This window comes from Urocampus carinirostris, chromosome 1 (assembly GCF_059441175.1).
Source record: "Urocampus carinirostris isolate Australia breed hairy pipefish chromosome 1, RoL_Ucar_1.0, whole genome shotgun sequence".
Lineage (NCBI taxonomy): Eukaryota > Metazoa > Chordata > Actinopteri > Syngnathiformes > Syngnathidae > Urocampus > Urocampus carinirostris.
This window is the reverse complement of record NC_142349.1, coordinates 9,312,122-9,329,146: the sequence shown is the minus strand read 5'-3', so window position 1 is coordinate 9,329,146 and position 17,025 is coordinate 9,312,122. Positions and strand designations below refer to the sequence as shown.

General features: G+C 38.5%; 1 protein-coding gene across 3 annotated transcripts; it reads right to left on the bottom strand.

The window, feature by feature from the left end:
- Nucleotides 1-396: 396 nt before the first annotated feature.
- pold1 (polymerase (DNA directed), delta 1, catalytic subunit) lies at nt 397-16,604 on the bottom strand. Of its 3 annotated transcripts, none has more exons than XM_088353228.1 (27): nt 16,507-16,604; nt 15,778-15,972; nt 15,587-15,700; nt 13,245-13,385; nt 13,040-13,165; nt 12,775-12,943; nt 12,361-12,475; nt 12,166-12,295; nt 11,363-11,529; nt 11,188-11,292; nt 10,148-10,288; nt 9,977-10,087; nt 9,708-9,899; nt 9,537-9,625; nt 8,163-8,279; nt 7,959-8,072; nt 7,726-7,873; nt 7,028-7,123; nt 6,809-6,946; nt 4,899-5,074; nt 4,672-4,824; nt 4,491-4,593; nt 3,329-3,461; nt 2,162-2,275; nt 2,033-2,085; nt 623-720; nt 397-555 (listed from the first exon to the last, which is right to left on the bottom strand). In XM_088353228.1, the coding sequence occupies exons 2-27, from the start codon at nt 15,962-15,964 to the stop codon at nt 468-470; spliced, it is 3,318 nt and encodes a 1,105-aa protein (XP_088209354.1). In that variant the 5' UTR covers nt 15,965-15,972; nt 16,507-16,604; the 3' UTR covers nt 397-467. The 3 variants fall into 3 exon arrangements, with proteins under 3 accessions (XP_088209354.1, XP_088209370.1, XP_088209361.1); XM_088353244.1 differs by having other exon boundaries at nt 16,512-16,598; XM_088353235.1 differs by lacking the exon at nt 16,507-16,604 and adding an exon at nt 16,334-16,479.
- Nucleotides 16,605-17,025: the final 421 nt, after the last annotated feature.

The following is a 17,025-nucleotide window of genomic DNA, read 5'->3' as shown; positions in this document are numbered from 1 at the left end:
AGGGCACACATGGACAGACAACTCACATGCACATTCACACTTAGGGACATGCAAGTTTTTAGGAATGTGTGAAGAACCCAGCTGTAGAACATGCAAACTCCACATGGAGAGACTGCAGAAGCTGGAATTGAACCCTAAACCTCAAAAACCTTGGGGCTGCGTACTAACCACCCAGTCATCCTTAGATGAAACTCAGGTTACGTTAAATAAATACAATTTTTTGACCCGTGACTATTTAAAAAAATGTCTGCCTAAATGATAGTATTTTGGCTTATTCAAATCAATATTGTCATTAATGTTTTTTTAACCACTAGGGGGCACTAAGTAATACTTAACGTCTATTTAAATCTGGACTCGATAACATTTCAATGATGTTTAGAATGAATAATACGTATAACATGTTTCCTATAATTTTATTCATATAACAAAATACAAAAATAGTGATTTGGAAACCAGAAGTGATCGGTTCACCATCCAAAACGGCCCACTAGCTTGCTCTGATCATCCAGATCTTTTTGAACCTTCTTCCTCATGTAGAAGATGGGACAGTCACGGCTGAGGAGGAGCATAGCACGACACTTCAGGTCACGGGCTTGCGCATTGTCGAAATGACTTACTGTACCTGGTGCAGAGGACGTCTTCATGAAGGGACCCTTGGCAACGCTGACACTGAGTCCACAGTCTGGAGAAGCGCTCCTCCAGAGTGTTCAAATGGAAAATCTGAGGATTCCAGACCATTTAAAAACAAATAGTGACCAGGACTTTTGAGAGTGTCTGCCCTAAGCAATCTTCTCCCCCAAGCAATGTTCCCTCTGAATTGTGTGGGTGAGCAATTGCACACTGCGCAGACCTTCTCACCACAAAAGAAAAGCTATCCTAACCAGAAAAACCAGGGCTTACAATTGGGTGGCAGTTTGCTTTTTACAAAGGTTTTTTATTATTGTATTATTTTAAATCTCTAAAACAAACTATAGGGACAAGTGTGGTTTACTTTAATTATCACCAGCACAGTTAGTCTACGTAGCTACGTGACCTTTCTTATCTTCGTGACTACGTCAATGTTGCAGTGCAAGTCTCAGTCTGCATTTTAGGGAAGAGGCTCTTTCGGCTCTGCTTACAAATTTAAAAATAATAATAATAATAATAAAATACGGGATATTTTGGCACCCAAATGACTTCAGATTGTTTTCTGTTGCTTTAATCCATGTATTACCAAATTATTAGATAGATAGATAGATAGATACTTTATTCATCCCCTAAGGGAAATTCACATTTCCAGCAGCATCCCTGAGCTGAGAACAATCGAGAACAATCGAAAATAACACGGGAGCTAGGTGAAACTATGGACAAAATTACTTAAAAAGGGGGGGGGGGAATAAAGCAAAAACAGGTGAAAGACTAAAAGAAAAGAAGCCATAAGACAACAAGAAAAAACAGGCAAAAAGGGAAAGAAAAAAAGAAAGTATCAAAAGGGAAAAGAGGAAACTAGAGAACAGTGAAGAAATAGGCAAGAAGTAAAAAGCCAGGAAAAATGAAACGGAAGAAAAAAAGGTAAAAAAAAAACAGAAGAAAGCCTCGTTTTTGGGCTCTTGTGTTACATTCAAATAATTTGCAAATTATTCGAATGTAACGGTCAAATTTTATGCCAACATTGTGCTTCCACTAAATAGTGTGTTTAAATAAAGTTCTGTATTGTGCAACCAACTAAATAAATCCACAAAACATTAGTATTATGTAACAAAATATACTTTTTACAAAAACCGAAAATCTCATGTGGTAGCTGTTGTAAAAACAACTGATGTGTGTGGGCCGTGCGACCTTTCCAATATTAATGATTCATCCAAATGTGAAATTCTAACTAGTGAAGCTAGCAGAACACAACTTAATTTGATCTCAGGTTTTGGAAATGTTTGCTAATTAATCATTTGGTTGCCACACTTAGGATAGATGTTCCAAGCTACGCTCAAAGTTTGTGCGATTGCTCAGATCCCTGGAAGCGTAGAAGGAACATTGCCTCCATGTGCTGACTCACCTCTTTTTGGTACAATTCCGACTCTTTCTTCTTACAGAAATCGCAGACAGCGGCTGCAATTGCACATGATACAATTCAGATCTGGAAAGCCGATTGGCAAACCGTTGGACGGGCAGCGCGTGCACCCACCGTCTGTCTTGAGTACGGCCTTGCAGCCAATACAAGTACTCCTCTTCTGTGCAAATGCCATTAAGCCGCCTACCTTGGACGTCAGCACCGTTTTACAGCGTGTGTGGTCACCCTCTGTGAGCAAAAGTTACTGTTGATCATTCACGATCAACAATAGAACCAAGTACCGTATATGCCTGCATACAAGTCAAATTTAGAGCCATAAAAATAATGAAATTAGGGCTTATAGGTGCATCAAACAAAATGAACACAGCGGGCTTAAGAAAGGCATGGCCACCCAAGTCGAACTCCGTTAAGTTCCGCCAAGCTCAATCCTCAAAAGTCAGATTTTACCTGGCCCAGTGTCTTAGCCTTCATTTTTGATCTGGCATAGCCTGATCTCATCTTACTGCTCAGTCAATCTGCGCTGTCACAATTGTGTTAGAGAGGGACCACATCTTCCTTTTATGTAATTTAATTTGTTTTATTGCCTACCTTTGTTGATAATAACTAGTCCCAAGAAAGTTAGTGATAAGTGGAAAACTTACAACGAGTCAAGGGAAGGAAATTATTGCAAAAGACAAAAACGGTGTACCGTTGTCGGCCATCAATGCGCTACATAAAGGTACAGTAAATGGTTTAAATAGTTTTATTTTTAAATTCATCACTAATATCTAATTATTGTCTACGCAGTTAAATTACTGTAGTTGTTTAGGTACACATCTAATTCATATTTTGAGAATGTATTTCTTTTAGTATCCGACTACTTTAAAGTAGCTTCATGTGGTCCTCTCATATCGCTGTAGGCTTATATGAGAGAATGTACAATAAGTGTAAGGGAGAAAAAACAAATCACTAGTCCCAAGAAAGTTAGCGATAACGAAATGTGGAAAACTCGACAACAATCGAGTCGAAGAAGGAAATTACTGCGAAATACAAAAACGGTGTACGAATGTCTGCCGTTTAAGCGCTGTATAAAGGTACAGTAAATGGTTTTATTTTTAGTGCAGGTATAGTCATCTTTAGCTACATATTTAAACACTTTTTGTGTTTGAGGTACACTATTATTTTGGGAACATATTTCTTTTAGTATGTGGCTATTTTGAAGTAGTTCATTGGGGTTGGCTTGTATGCGAGTATATACTGTAAGTTTAAGAAAAAGGAGGGGGGGAAAAAAAAATCACTGACTGAGTAGGACGTTTTCTGCTTTGCTCTCCCCCAAAATGGGCTCGAATATTCTCAGCAGGGGCTTGGACAGCTGCTGGTCCAGGTAGTGTTGTGTGTCAATGGGAATGTTGTTTTCCAGCACATAGATAGGGTCCTATCAAGTAATGAGACATAAAACAATGGTATTAGCTCTTTAGGGTATGACTGAAAACCCAATTGAAAATATCAGTTGGGATAAAAATAACCCAATTTGGGTCAATAGTGAACTGATCCACCACTTGGGATATTATGGAGTCGATTTTTGTTACTAGTGCAAAGGGCAGCCAATTTGTTACGAGTTTCTCTAACAACAACTTATGTTATTACTATGTTATTTTTGGAAATAAGGGTAAATACTCAGTCAACAACTAAAACACATATTTTACAAGAAAATCACTATGACCCACCTCAGTGGTGAGCTATTTTTAGACCACCACGCTAGAGAACCCTGCTCCATACAAATTCCATTAATGTATCTATTGACAACCTAAAAGAAATCTGGTAGAATACAAAAACCTAACAAGTACATTACTTTCCTCTTTGATTTACTTTAATAAATGAGTTGAATCCGAGTCATTTTGTTGGTAACATCCCCATTAATTGGGCTGTACACTGCAAAAAAAAAAAAAAAAAAAAAGATTGTTGAATGGGGAGACAATTTTGTTTACTTCAAGTATTATTTATCTTATTTCACATATTTGCTTTCTTAGTAAATATAGAAAAAAAACAGTTTGGCCTTGCTTTTCCCTACTATAATAACACTTAAAATTAGAATAATAAATAATGACAGGGCGGAGGCAGACCCTTTTCCTCATTTTACGTTTTTCCCCCATATTTTACTCATAACAGGTGTTAGAAGAAACACCTAGATGGAGAAAAATAATATTCAAACCTGCAAAACTATGTGCTCAGTCTAAGATAAATTGTTCTTATATTACTACACCACCACTGTCACAAATTTTATAAGTGGGCTATTTCCAGTGTAAAAAAATAAGTGACTTGTCATTATATACAAAAGAAAAAACAAAGTTTGATTAAAAGTATCCCAAGTTATGGATCCCTCCACTTTATGGCCTCCTTTGTTCTTTCTTTATTTTGACCTTGCTGTTTTTAGAGTATAAAGTAAACCTGACAGAGAGCAGACCTCTGACTTCATGTACGCCGCCGCTCCTTTGGAGGCCCTGACGATGACGTACGGTACCCGATCGCCCAAATTGGGAGCGCTGCCCGCGTCTCGTTTCCTCATCCTGCCGAGTACACACAACGGTAGGCGGTCCTCAGTGACGAGAGCTTGTCGGGGTAAAAAACAAGTTGTTCTTTCGAACCTCTCGGCCAGCTCCACGTGAGCTTGCTTGCCGGCGTATTCCTGCGCCGTCCGCGTCAGCTCCTTTGTGATGACCAACTGGCTGATGTCGATGCGGTTGCACAGCAGGTCCGAAATGACCTCTTTTGCGTGACCCACTGCGCCTTGGGGGTCCCTGAAGATGCAAGAAAGATGGGCACCTTCACAAAACAAGATCGAATTCCTCGGGTCGATGCGTGTCGAACGTACCTGTCGATGAGGATTTTCTGCAGGCAAGTGTTAATTAGGTTGGCCACGAGGGGGCAGTTGTCCCTGCGGACCGTTTCGATGCCTTTGCAGTCCATCTTGTCATGCACGTTTGCGTTTGAGGAGAAGTAGAGGCCCGCATAGCGTTTTTTGTTGATCAGCAAATATGGAAAATAGACCTGCAAAGATGACCAACGCAGAACATATCAATGATTAGGTTTAAATAATCAGTAGACAAGGGGTAAGGTCTTAAGACCAAGCGCGAGTCTCGAGCCCGACCCCAATTTCAGTCATTATGTTCAGGTGAGGCTGTGTTTCTCTCTCGCTGACTTTTTATAAATAAATAAATATACATTTATACAAATGTATACTAAAACCATCTGTGAATACTAACCTAAAAAAGGCGACTATTGAAAAAACTCTAAAAGTGCTGTTGTGGTTTATGGCCCAATTTTAAACGTGTCAAAATAACAGAGGGCCTTAAAATTTTCCCAGCAACTCTTAAAAAAAACACAAATGATGGAAAACTATAATGTAACCTTTGCAGACATGGAAATATTTAAGATTTAAATAGCTATACAGCCTTGTTTAATTTAGATTTTGTTACAAAAAGACAGCCTTTGTTAAAATAAATCCCGTCTTCTCCTCCCGAGTTCTCACAAAGAGCATGCTATTTTTCAGTATCTTTGCATTCTTCTAGTGGTCAAGTAAATACATTCAAGAACTTTTTTGATGAAGAGATTGTGCTGCAGAAAAATAATGGATAAAGTAAAAATATTGAACATCATTTTGCTGATTTTATTTATCCATTTTACAAAAACATAAGTTAAAAAAATTATTTGTTGCACTAACAGCTAATTTTAGTTTATTTTAAGTATCATTTGGTATTTTCCTAGAACAACAATATAAAAAATATAGGAAAAATGTGAAAACCGGTGAAAAATATATAGTAACTTATAGTAGATTCCCAAATTACAACAAATTAATCAACCAAAATGAGTAACCTCTGTTACGTTCCAAGCAATGCTTACCACAGATGATTAAAAAAAAAATAAAAAATAAGAAAAACTTTATACTATCAATTTAGGTAACAGACCGTATGTTCCAGCCTACAAGGCGCACCTAAAAACCTCAAATTGGCCAGAAAATTGAAAGTGCGCCTCATAACACAGTTATCAGTTGATGAGGGCGACAAAATACAAAGATACGGTGGATGAGATTGAAAATGCATTCAGTATTTTAACATGTGCGTTACTTCATAATCGAAAAACATTGCTGACCAAATTTGCAAAACATTGGATGCAAAGGGATTTGAAACCGGGTTGCGAATCTGGTGTGCCATATACGGAAAATTAATCTTGGATTAAAAAAAACAATAACAGGATTCCTACAGCTTAAGGCAAGTTAAATTCAAGACTTTTTAAGACTTTATAATGCCTTTTGAAATTCAATTTAAGACTAAATCTGCCCAAAAAAACCCCACAATTTAAACAAACCAATTTGAAAAAACACAAATATTACTTAGACACAAAACATTGTGCCTCATACACATTACACGGCACAGCTTTTGGTCAATTCGGATGGCCATTACTCATGAAATTTAAACATTCCCAAGACGATTTGATAAATATTACCAAAACGTTTTAGTTCAAACAAATATAAATCGTATGACTATGTTAACATTTTGAATACTGGATTTAAGACATTTTAATGCAAATTGAGGCCTTATTTTTACAATGATGAATTCAATTGTTTAAGACCTAAAGGATCTGCGGGAACCCTGAATAATATGAATTGATTTTTTATTTTGAAACATTTTTTAAAGACGATGCATCTTGAGATTTATTTTTTAATGAGTGTGCCTCAACTCCGAAATGGTTGGGAAACACCGGTCTATCTGAAGAAAACCTTACCTTTTCAAACTCCAACTTGATGGGGGCGACAAAATGGGACGACACCCACGCGGCGGCCTCTTTGCCGATGTCCATGGCCTCCTGCACCGTAGCAACGCCCAGCTTTACCATGACAGAATCGGTGTCGCCATAGATGACCTGTGAAGTAGGAGAAATTAAGGTCAGCAAGATCAAGATCAGATCATGTGAAAGAAAACCAGAGGATGAGGGGTTTTACACCTTGGCGTCGCCTTGGTAACCATTGGAAATAATGTACTTGGACTCCACCAGTCTCTTGGTTTCCTCGATCATTTGCCTTCCGAACCCGGTCACGCTCTACATGTGAAAAAGAAAAAATAAACACCCTGGAAGCAATCGTCTCACACACGCATTTCAGTTTCTCTTTGATTCAACACAAAAGTAAGGCGTTGGGCAAAAAAGATGACTCAAGAGGAATTGTTTCCTGTCAGAATCTCATCTCTTACTGGAGTAGTATCTAACTGGTGACATATTTTGGCAAAAAGACAAAGAACGAATCCACATTGTGTGCACATTGGTTGAGAGGACCCCTATAAGTAAAAAAACACAAAAAACCCCAAACAAAAACAAAAAAAAACTTGTCATATAACATTCATTTAGCCCAGCCTAAGTTCGTGAATCCGCTAGTGAGGATAGTTAGTAGACGATCCCGATCAAAGAAGTACCGTAAATAAATTGAATGCTGTTGAAAGCTTTTAAAAAAATATTCAGTTTTGGTCTCTTTTGAAAGGTAACAATTTGACGTTTTGTTCCAAATCACTGCAAATGCTACAGACATTAATGAATCTAAGTTGGAACACACAGAAACAGGTTTATATTCTCGTCTCATTTTTTTCTGCATGACATGTTCTCGAAGAGGAAGAAGAAGAGTCAAAAATGTGATAAAGTCGTACGCTCACCTGCGAGATCTCCAAGCACGGCAACTTGCCCACCTGAGCGCCCGTAAAACCGTAGACGGAGTTAGCGCTGATTTTGAGGGCTAGCTGTCGGCCATCCAGCACCTGCTTCTTAAAAGGGTCCGTCTCCTTCTTCAGCTCCGCTTTAGCCCTGCAATGAGTGAGACCCCCCAAAAAATGGTGCAAAGGTTTCACGCCGCTTTATAAAACCGCACGCCAAGAGTTGCAATTCTGACCTCTTCCTGGCCGACAGCAAGTTCTCCAGGATTTCGGGTAGGAGGCCTTTCCTCACAGAACTCTTCACAAAGTGATCACCAGTGGGGGTCTTGATGAAGTCCGCTGGTGACAATCTACATTGCAAAAACCAACAATCACAGGTCACTATACAACTACAAGAGGGTCTTTTTTTGGACATATGGCAAGCAGTTGAGTAAACTCACCCCAGTTTATCGACCGAACCTTTCTGCAGCAAGGTGGTGTAGCATAGGTTGTGAGCCATCATGATGGAGGGATACAAGGATGAAAAATCCAAGGTGGCAATGGGGACGCTGTAATAACTGAGAAACAAATGCAAATCACAAAAAAAGCACGTTATTTTTTACAAGTATCATCACAGAAACGGCAAAAACATACCTAATTAAAACAAAATTGCATGACTAAACTAGCCATCAGAGGATGCTGAAACAGAATTATTACAAAACTAACTGCCTTTAAAGGGACACTGAGTAATGATTGGCAACTGGATTTCGCTATATTGTGTAGTGTAGCAAAAGGTAAGGGCTACCAAGCACAGAGAATGCAAACTATGGCGACTCAAATGCATCATTTTACTTCTCATTAACTTGCCTAGTCTTGTCTGACTTTTCCAGCACACAAACATAGGGTATTTGACGTTAGCAATCCAGACACTAGCATTACAGACTAGTTTGGCTAATTATTGAAGTCAAAATGTTGGTTTATCTTAATATAAAACCTCGTTGGTTTCTCTTAAAATCAGAATTCACAACTTATACTACAATTTGAATATGTCTAAACAGCAAAAAAGAAGAATTATCTATTGGTACTGAGTGGCAAAGGCGGTTAAAAAAATAAAATGTTATAAAAATCAATATTGATTTATGTGTGAAATCTAGGAAAAATATAATAAATATTATAAAATGTAATGTCTTTTTACGAAATGTATTTACAAAGTTGGACCCTCTCTTAAAAATAAAAATCTGGGGGAAGTAGTAAATAAATCCAGTCCATACACATACTCTATAATCCAAGTTCATAGTTGAGAACCTTCATAATGAAAAACGAAAGAAAAAAACTTTTTTTTTTTTTTTTTAAAGCATTATCTATGAAAAAAATTTAGGTCATAATTAACCTCAAGGATCTTAAGTAATTGTGGGAGGGAGACAAGTTTAAAGTGGTATTTTTGTTGGCATTATTCTTATTTCATATATTTTTATCAAATTGTCAAGTGTCCGACAGTGAAATAAAATATGCGGAATAATAAGATTTTGTCTAGAGAGTGGGTTTACCGGTTTTGTTGATTTTTGTCTCAAAATATTTGCTGTGGCCCCACCTAAAATCTAAATATTTCATTGCACTTTTGTATGCAGTAAGTGTATACAGTCCCCTACAGTTATACACGAAAAAGCACGGTAGCTCTCACTCGTCTTACTAGTCTTAATTTATAGCGCTTTATAGTCCGGTGTGCCTAATGTGTGAAAAATATTTGCCAAAAGACCTTTTTTGGGGGGCTCCGCCTTGTAGTGTGGGAAATGGTATATATATGGTATATATTTGGTGAAATGGCAAGCAAGTACCCTTTCTCTGGCTCAATAACAGTGGCTCCTGTGTAATCTTCTCCTCCCTGCGACCTCACAACTGGCATGACCAGGTCCTGCTTGGCAGCCTTAAACATGGGCAAAAAACAAACATTTCCAATTGAAAGATCAGTAACAGTTATTGGTGCATTTTCCGATTGTGTGTCTTACCTGCCGCAGCAGTTGGGACACAACTTTGATCTGCTGCCCTCTGGACAGCAAGTATGTGAGAGGCACTCCGGTCACTCGGGCCATCTCCATGTAATTGATGACACACATTAGCTTCTGCAGCAGCCGCAGAGGCAGGAATGCGTCTTTCAGGCAATACACGGCCAACCGCCGCCGCGTCTGTTCGTTGCCGTTCTGAGGTGGATCAGAGAAGTTTGTGTTCGTGGAGCCGTACAAGGGGAAGCGAATATGCAAGCGTGCGAGTGCGTTACTTGAAGATCTGTGATGATAGAGTGCTGCACGTCTTCCTTCTGTTCTTGCAGGAAGTGGAAACTCACAGCATTCAGTGTATAGGAGCGCAGTTTGTAGTCCCTGAGAAGAACCTAAAATGCAAAGAATTGTTTTTCTTTTCTGGACTGAAACGAGTGCAATGTGACACCGACCTGCAACAGATCAAACTGAACGCGGCCCTCCATGTTGATGATCTTGTTCTCCCTGCGGCCCATCTGCTTGCTTTGAAAATTGAGCTCTCGCAACACCGACTTGATCCCTCTCACACGGCCCAAATACGGGAACAGATTAACCTGTGCACCAACGAGGGCTGCGTTAAAGTTATGGCTGCGCGGTATTCTCCAAACATTGATTTATTTTTTAAATTTTGTATACTTTTAAATACTCTACAGTTGATTGAAAAAAAAACCAAAATAAAATATTTTTACAGGCCCAAACATTAGTTTTACAAATAAAAGTACTGTATACTGTAGAAATTTATTTATGACCAAGAGCTACTATGTTCAGGACTGTTTAGCCCAGGGCTTGGCAACTCAAATGTCGAACAAGCCATATTGGACCAAAAATATGTGAATGATCATATGAACATACATTTTTTTATTATTAAATATAGAAATTTGCCTTTTTTCCCCATAACGTGAGCCTCACATACAAGGAGCTGACATAATAGTCTGCAATCTTGCTGCTATGGGTACCAGAAAAAAAAAAAAACATAAGAGGCTGGACCCGAATACTTTTCAGTTGCATGACGTAATACAACATCCAGTGGTAAAGTACACACTGTCCCTTTTAAAGAAAGTTCGATTTGGGGGTTAAAAAAAGGAACCTGGGGAAAACGTTTAAATTAAGGGTAAATAAGTTTCAACAAACTTTACGTTCTTAACTTATGCTAAATAAAATCTGTTATAACTTTTGCCTCACCAAAATTACGTAGCTAGTAAATGTTGCAACAGTGTCTTGTAAATAACCCAAACCAGTATTTTCCACTTAAAAACAAAATAAAATTTGCATATAACAATTCAAGAGCAGCAGACATTCATAATCAGCATCTAATTTAGACATTCATATAAACTCCTAAATGTGATTTATTTTTTTATTCAAACCAAGCAGACTAAAAGTTATTTTTTTAAATGTTAAAATTATTTTGCGTTTTTTTCCAGCTCTAATTGAGGCCAATCAAAGGTGTCAAAACCTTTAAAGCTGCAGCCCGGTTCAGCAAGTAGGGAAAATCAAAGTTCTGGATGTTGTATCCTGTGATGATGTCTGCGTCGACGGTTCTCAAAAATTCTGCCCAGCTCTGCTCAGAAAGAAAATGTCATGAAGCGGGTTGCCGAAGGTGTGCTGGCGCTCGGTGAAACGGTACTCGCCTGCAGAAGCTGCTTTTCTTGAGTGAAGCACAAAATCTGCGAGCCCACGATGCTGGCGCACGACTGCAGCGTGAAGACCGTGCGGATGAAGGGCTCCGTCTCTCCCTGTCGCTGTACCATGGACGCGATCTGAATCACGGGGTCTTTATCAGCTTCGGGGAAGATGCCTGAAGGAGCCAAGGACATGTATTATAATGTAGTTAGGAGTGGGCAGTATGAAGATTGTAAAATCGTCAGGGTTTAATGAGATTGTGATTAAAAAAAAAAAAAAACACACGCACGAAACGAGATGCTTGTTAAGATTGTAGATTTTTGATGAGGTCTTATAAGTTTTCTCTGTTTTCATATTGCATAAATGCAAAAGGATATTTCATAGGATGCCAGTTCCTTAGACTCACTGTTCGTTGTTTTGACTGTTACATCATTGTTGCTATCGGCCAATCATGTTGCTGTTCTTTGACGCCACACCCTTTAGGACTCATCCGTTTTTGTAACTTTGAAGATTTGATAAAAAGAGGGGGCTTGGACAAGGGGTTTAAGACGGGAAAAAAATACTCTTATCTGAAAGCTCCTCCCCTGGTCCTCCTTGTGAGATCAAAATTCTTTGATGTCTTGTTGCCTTCTTTTGAGTGTCAACTAAAGTTTGAACTTAACAAACCAAAATTCTTGATTCATGCGCTTTATTTCCTTCTTTGAGTTTCATTGTGCCTTTCATTTTAATAAGCCCAGAATTGAATACAGCTGGAACATATTTTTATGACTAAATTTTTAACCAGAATATTTTCGAAATTAGTAAAAAGTACCTTTTCTTCCAGCACATTCAATGTCAAAACTGAGGACACGGAGCGGTGCGATCCTCTGCCACTCTCCTTCAGCTGGGTGACTTATCAAGTCGTTCCAAGCCACATCCACTTCATACTGACATAAAGATTCCTAAAGGGAAAAGAAGTATACTTTATCAGTAAAAAGCCCCCTAGAACCACATAAAAGCAAAGGACCTTGTTGGGATGCTTTGAATGCATTTCTGCTGCAGTATTTTCTTCACGAACTCTATACCGGCTTTTGGGAAGTTCAATCCAGCAACATCCAACCACATCACAGTCCACCATGAATCTGGCAATACAAAACACTGACAATGAATACAACTTGCTAAGATTCTATTAAACTATTTGTTTTTACTGAAAAAATAGTCTTCACAGGTTCTACATATCCTGGTTATTTCAAAACTTTATACATATATTTTCTGTACCACTTGTCTGTTATACTGAATACACGCAGCACTGTGAACATTAAGGGTGAGGGAAAGTTCTGGCTCTAATATGAATTTTGAAGACTAAAATGTGTCAACCCCAAACCTCAAAACTAGTAGGCATACGCATGATGAATCCATAAGACGTCCACTCATAACCCACCTGATTTCAAAATCGATGTTAGCTTCAAACGATTGGTAGCAATGGACAGGAAACGATGCAAACTTCAAGCCCTGCTCCAGCAGCCGCTTGGCGGGAGCGATGAGACGGGGCATCGCCATGGTAATCCGCAAGAAATCAGCACTTTGATTGCCGTGGAAACCGTACATATCTAAATAAATGGAAAACAAACATGCTTGAAGCCTGACAGTCATCACTAAATTGCTCTCAGTATTGGTTCAGCATTTTGTGGCTTTGGCATGCTCACTTTCTTTGCGGGTAATGTCCACAGCCAGAACAGTGATTGAGACGTTGTCTTTATTGGAACGCATGTCCTTCAACACGGCCGAGTTGAGTTCCCTTTTAAAATCACCCAAGTAATCCGAGGTGAATCCTTTTCCCGTAGAGCAAAAGAACACATTTCAGGGGGGAACGCAATGTTTTTATAAAAATAGACGAACACAAGTATTCACCCTTCGGGGCCGGGACATAAAAGTAAGGAGCGAAGCCGTGAACGTGGCAGCACACACTGTTTCCGCTGTCAGTCACTCCGAACATCCGGATGATGGGCACTTTTCCTTCCGACTGCCCGGGCATGCCTGCCACAGCCGCGCCTGCAGGAGAGCACAATGCAAGTCAGTCAAGGTAGCCATTTTTGGACAAATAAACAAGTTGCACTTTTATATTTACTTGATATTTAGATTTGACATGTGAGTGCCTTGTCATAGTTTTATAAAAACACACACACACACACAAGCAATGATTTTCCTCCATTACTGTGAACAATATTAGAAATAAGACTGTAGGGTCGCGGTCCCCCCCCCCCCCCCCCCCCCCCCCCCTCATCCCCCCCCCTTCTTTACATTGCCATGGCAAAATAATGTTAAAAATAAAAACGCGGAGGGTAAGATACACTCCTTAACAGTAGATAGTGATGATGCCTAGCCACTCCTTGCACATCTGTTTCTCTGCACTATTGTACTTACAGTGTTATTGTTACTGTTTACCCGACTTGTTTACCTGACTGCCCATTTTGCACATCTGGTTAGCTGCTCCTCTTGCACTATTTGCACTACTATAAAATACTATACATAGCCATAATTATTTAGTATATTATTAGTACTAAATACTCCAACCCAATAAAACATTTTATTTATATCTGTACATTCAAGGAAACTCTGCGGGTCAGATGTATCGACATTTCGTTCTGTATACACGTGTACTAGAATGACAATAAAGTAGATCTTAATCTGATTTCTTCTTCCTGTTCAGTCAGTGGGCGCCGTCCCAATTGTGTTTGAGAGGGAGCACATCTCATTTCATTGTGATTTTGTTTGATTTCCTTTTCTTTCCATAATAATGGATCCCAAAAATGACTCGCGAGGCAGGTGTGGTTGTTTTCAGGACTACATCTGGTTTGGAGATCAAATTAACTTTTTAAACACATTTAGGCTAGGGCATGCAACAAAGTGTTTCTACCATTAGCGACAGGAGCGGTTTTCCACCTTTGAGGCTAATAAAAAGAAATGTCATTTGGATTTTATCCCGTGTCTCTTAGACAATCAGATGCATCAGAATACACATGTGAGTGTGAAGTCTGCCTTGTACCATTTCCTGGACAGATTTTCTTGCGTATAATTTGCGCGAGTTATGACAAATGATCAAAGATGTGCATGACGAATGTTCAAAAGTGTCGACTATTGAGATCTATAAAATAGGCTCAGGGCGCAGGCTCTAGTATTATTACCATTATATATATTTTATAAAATCATCAAACTTTATACAGTGAACTAAAACACACTGAAAACTTAGCTTTTGTCTGGAGATCGGGTTTGGCTGTTTGTTGAATTATGTCTTGAAATATATGGTCTGGCTCTCACCGAAATAAATCTGAGTCAAAAAGGTTCCCGGTCTCTGATATATATATCTTAGTTAAAACTAAAAAGAAAAAAAACAATGCCATGAATTGATATTTAAAAAAATGCTCATTTTTATTGGAGTTGAGATGATGCTATTATAGTTTAAAGTTCAAAATGGAATATAGTCACTGTACACACATTACAATGAGATGTGTGAAAAATCAAACCTACCTAGTGAAAAATAGTGAACATAAAAAGACATTTCAAGTAAACCAAAGGACTTTTTCTATGGTTTAAAACTATGCATAAGATGTAGTAGTTATAATGATTGGCTTGTTTGTTGTGGTGATTTAGCTAGTCATCCACATTAATCTTAAGGTACAGTATACATTTCCAAGGTGGTTAGGATTAGTTAAAGGAGTCCACAGCTTTTAGTGAGCACATTGATAAGTAGTTTTTGCTTAAATGGTGTTGAAAAGTTAGCGTAACATTTTCAAACGGGAGAATAAACAGTGACAGAATTGGCCAATGTGTTGTTTATGAAGTCGTTTTAGTGAGTGTATTGGAATGTTTGTGATGCTAAATGCACTACTTTTCATTCCATCATTGTTACGATGCACTATTATAACTTAGGTCAATGTTTAAGCACAACGTTGTAAATAGTTTTGTCAATTAATTCCATCAGTCTTTTATCTTTTTTTCCCTCATTAATGTTTTGATTACACGTTTATCCTGGAGCGCCATGTCTCGTTGCATACAATGTTTCTCAACCTTGATATAAATGACAAGAGACAATTCAATTGTTTAGTGTGACCTCTTGCTTCGGTTTTATGAGCTCAGAGGATGTAGACGCTTTGAAAATAACAGCTTTGCCAATTAGAGAATCCTGTGGTAAAAATAAAAACACATTCTCTATATAGCTAATTTATAAATCCTCAATCTGTAGTAGAGTGTACCTAAATAATAGTCCAAGTCAATCTGTTGAAACACCATCGGGTCAGACGTTGGGTTGAGTGGCGGGGCAACCGGCCTGTGCCAACGAGGGTTCAGGTCTGCCGAAAATAGCTCACCTGTCACAAAAATGTTGGAGCTGTCAATTCAAGCATGGCGTCAAATGGAAAATTCAGAAGCGAAACCTTTAACATACCGACAGGAATGACATTATGTCCGGCTTGCCCCTCCAGTTCTTCCGAGTCCATGTCCACATCATCAAACATGGACAACTCTTCCTCAAAGTGGGATGGACTGTCTTGCCATTCTCCACCCGCCTTGTTTCGTTTTGCTTGAGAAAAGCCACCCGTCAAAGGTGCACCATTGCGCTTTTTATAATCCATGACTACACCTGTAAAACAACAACAAACTTCAACTCCAAGTGAATGATCGACAAAAACTTCTTCAACCACATCATGTACTTCATTTGTTTTATTTGTGACAGGCAACGGTTGCAATTAAAAACTATAGAACGTTCACAACCTTCTATGAGCAAAATAACTTTGTTTATTCAACTGACATAACAATATAATGCCACAGCAAAAATAAAATACTGTAATGAATGCCCCATCATATGGGATATGTTGAGGAAACTGAAATTATGTTTAGCTGTGGTGACAGTTAATTGATATAATGCAATCATGAATAATTTATACAAGTTGTTAGTATTTTCGATCTTTTTATAGCATCGACTTTAATTAGCAGATCACTACCTTGTTTCAGGTGTTAGATGTTTCAGTTTTATACAACAGCGTGCTAAGACGAGCTAAGTAAGGATCAAAATGAATCATTGTCAATAAAACCAAAACATTTCCGGACTATTCTAATGACTAACGTTCATCGAATGTGTAGTTAACTTAACGACGATGAAATCGTTTCAATTTACCTTACTTCTTCTCAACAGTCCAGCTTGACTCCCGCCACTCTTGTTTAATTCGGCGCAAGAGCGCGGAAACCAACTTCCGGTCTATAGCCCCGCCCATCCTGCAAGGAAGTGGAACTAGTGTCATGAGTAGGCGGGGCCATAAAATGCCATTTAAACTACGGTACGTTTTTACTTTAAAAGGCAATTTTTATCAATTTAATTTTAGTTTTAAGGCCATTTTTTAATTATTATATGAATGTTAGTTGTATTGATTGAATAACCGCACTCTTGTTTCTCCTTACTCTTGGTCCTCTATAGATAATGATGGAACATTAAGTGATGAAAATTCTAAATGCAAGTGAGACTTCAATCCATCCAAAACACATTTCAACACATTAATAAATGCCAAACCAAATGAATTTGTCTCTATTACAGCTGTAAATCCGATATATCAACAAATAAACCTCCACATACTGTACCTTCACCTCTTCTAGGGGATGTCAATTCTTGACAGCAAATTTCTTAATGACTTCATAAGAC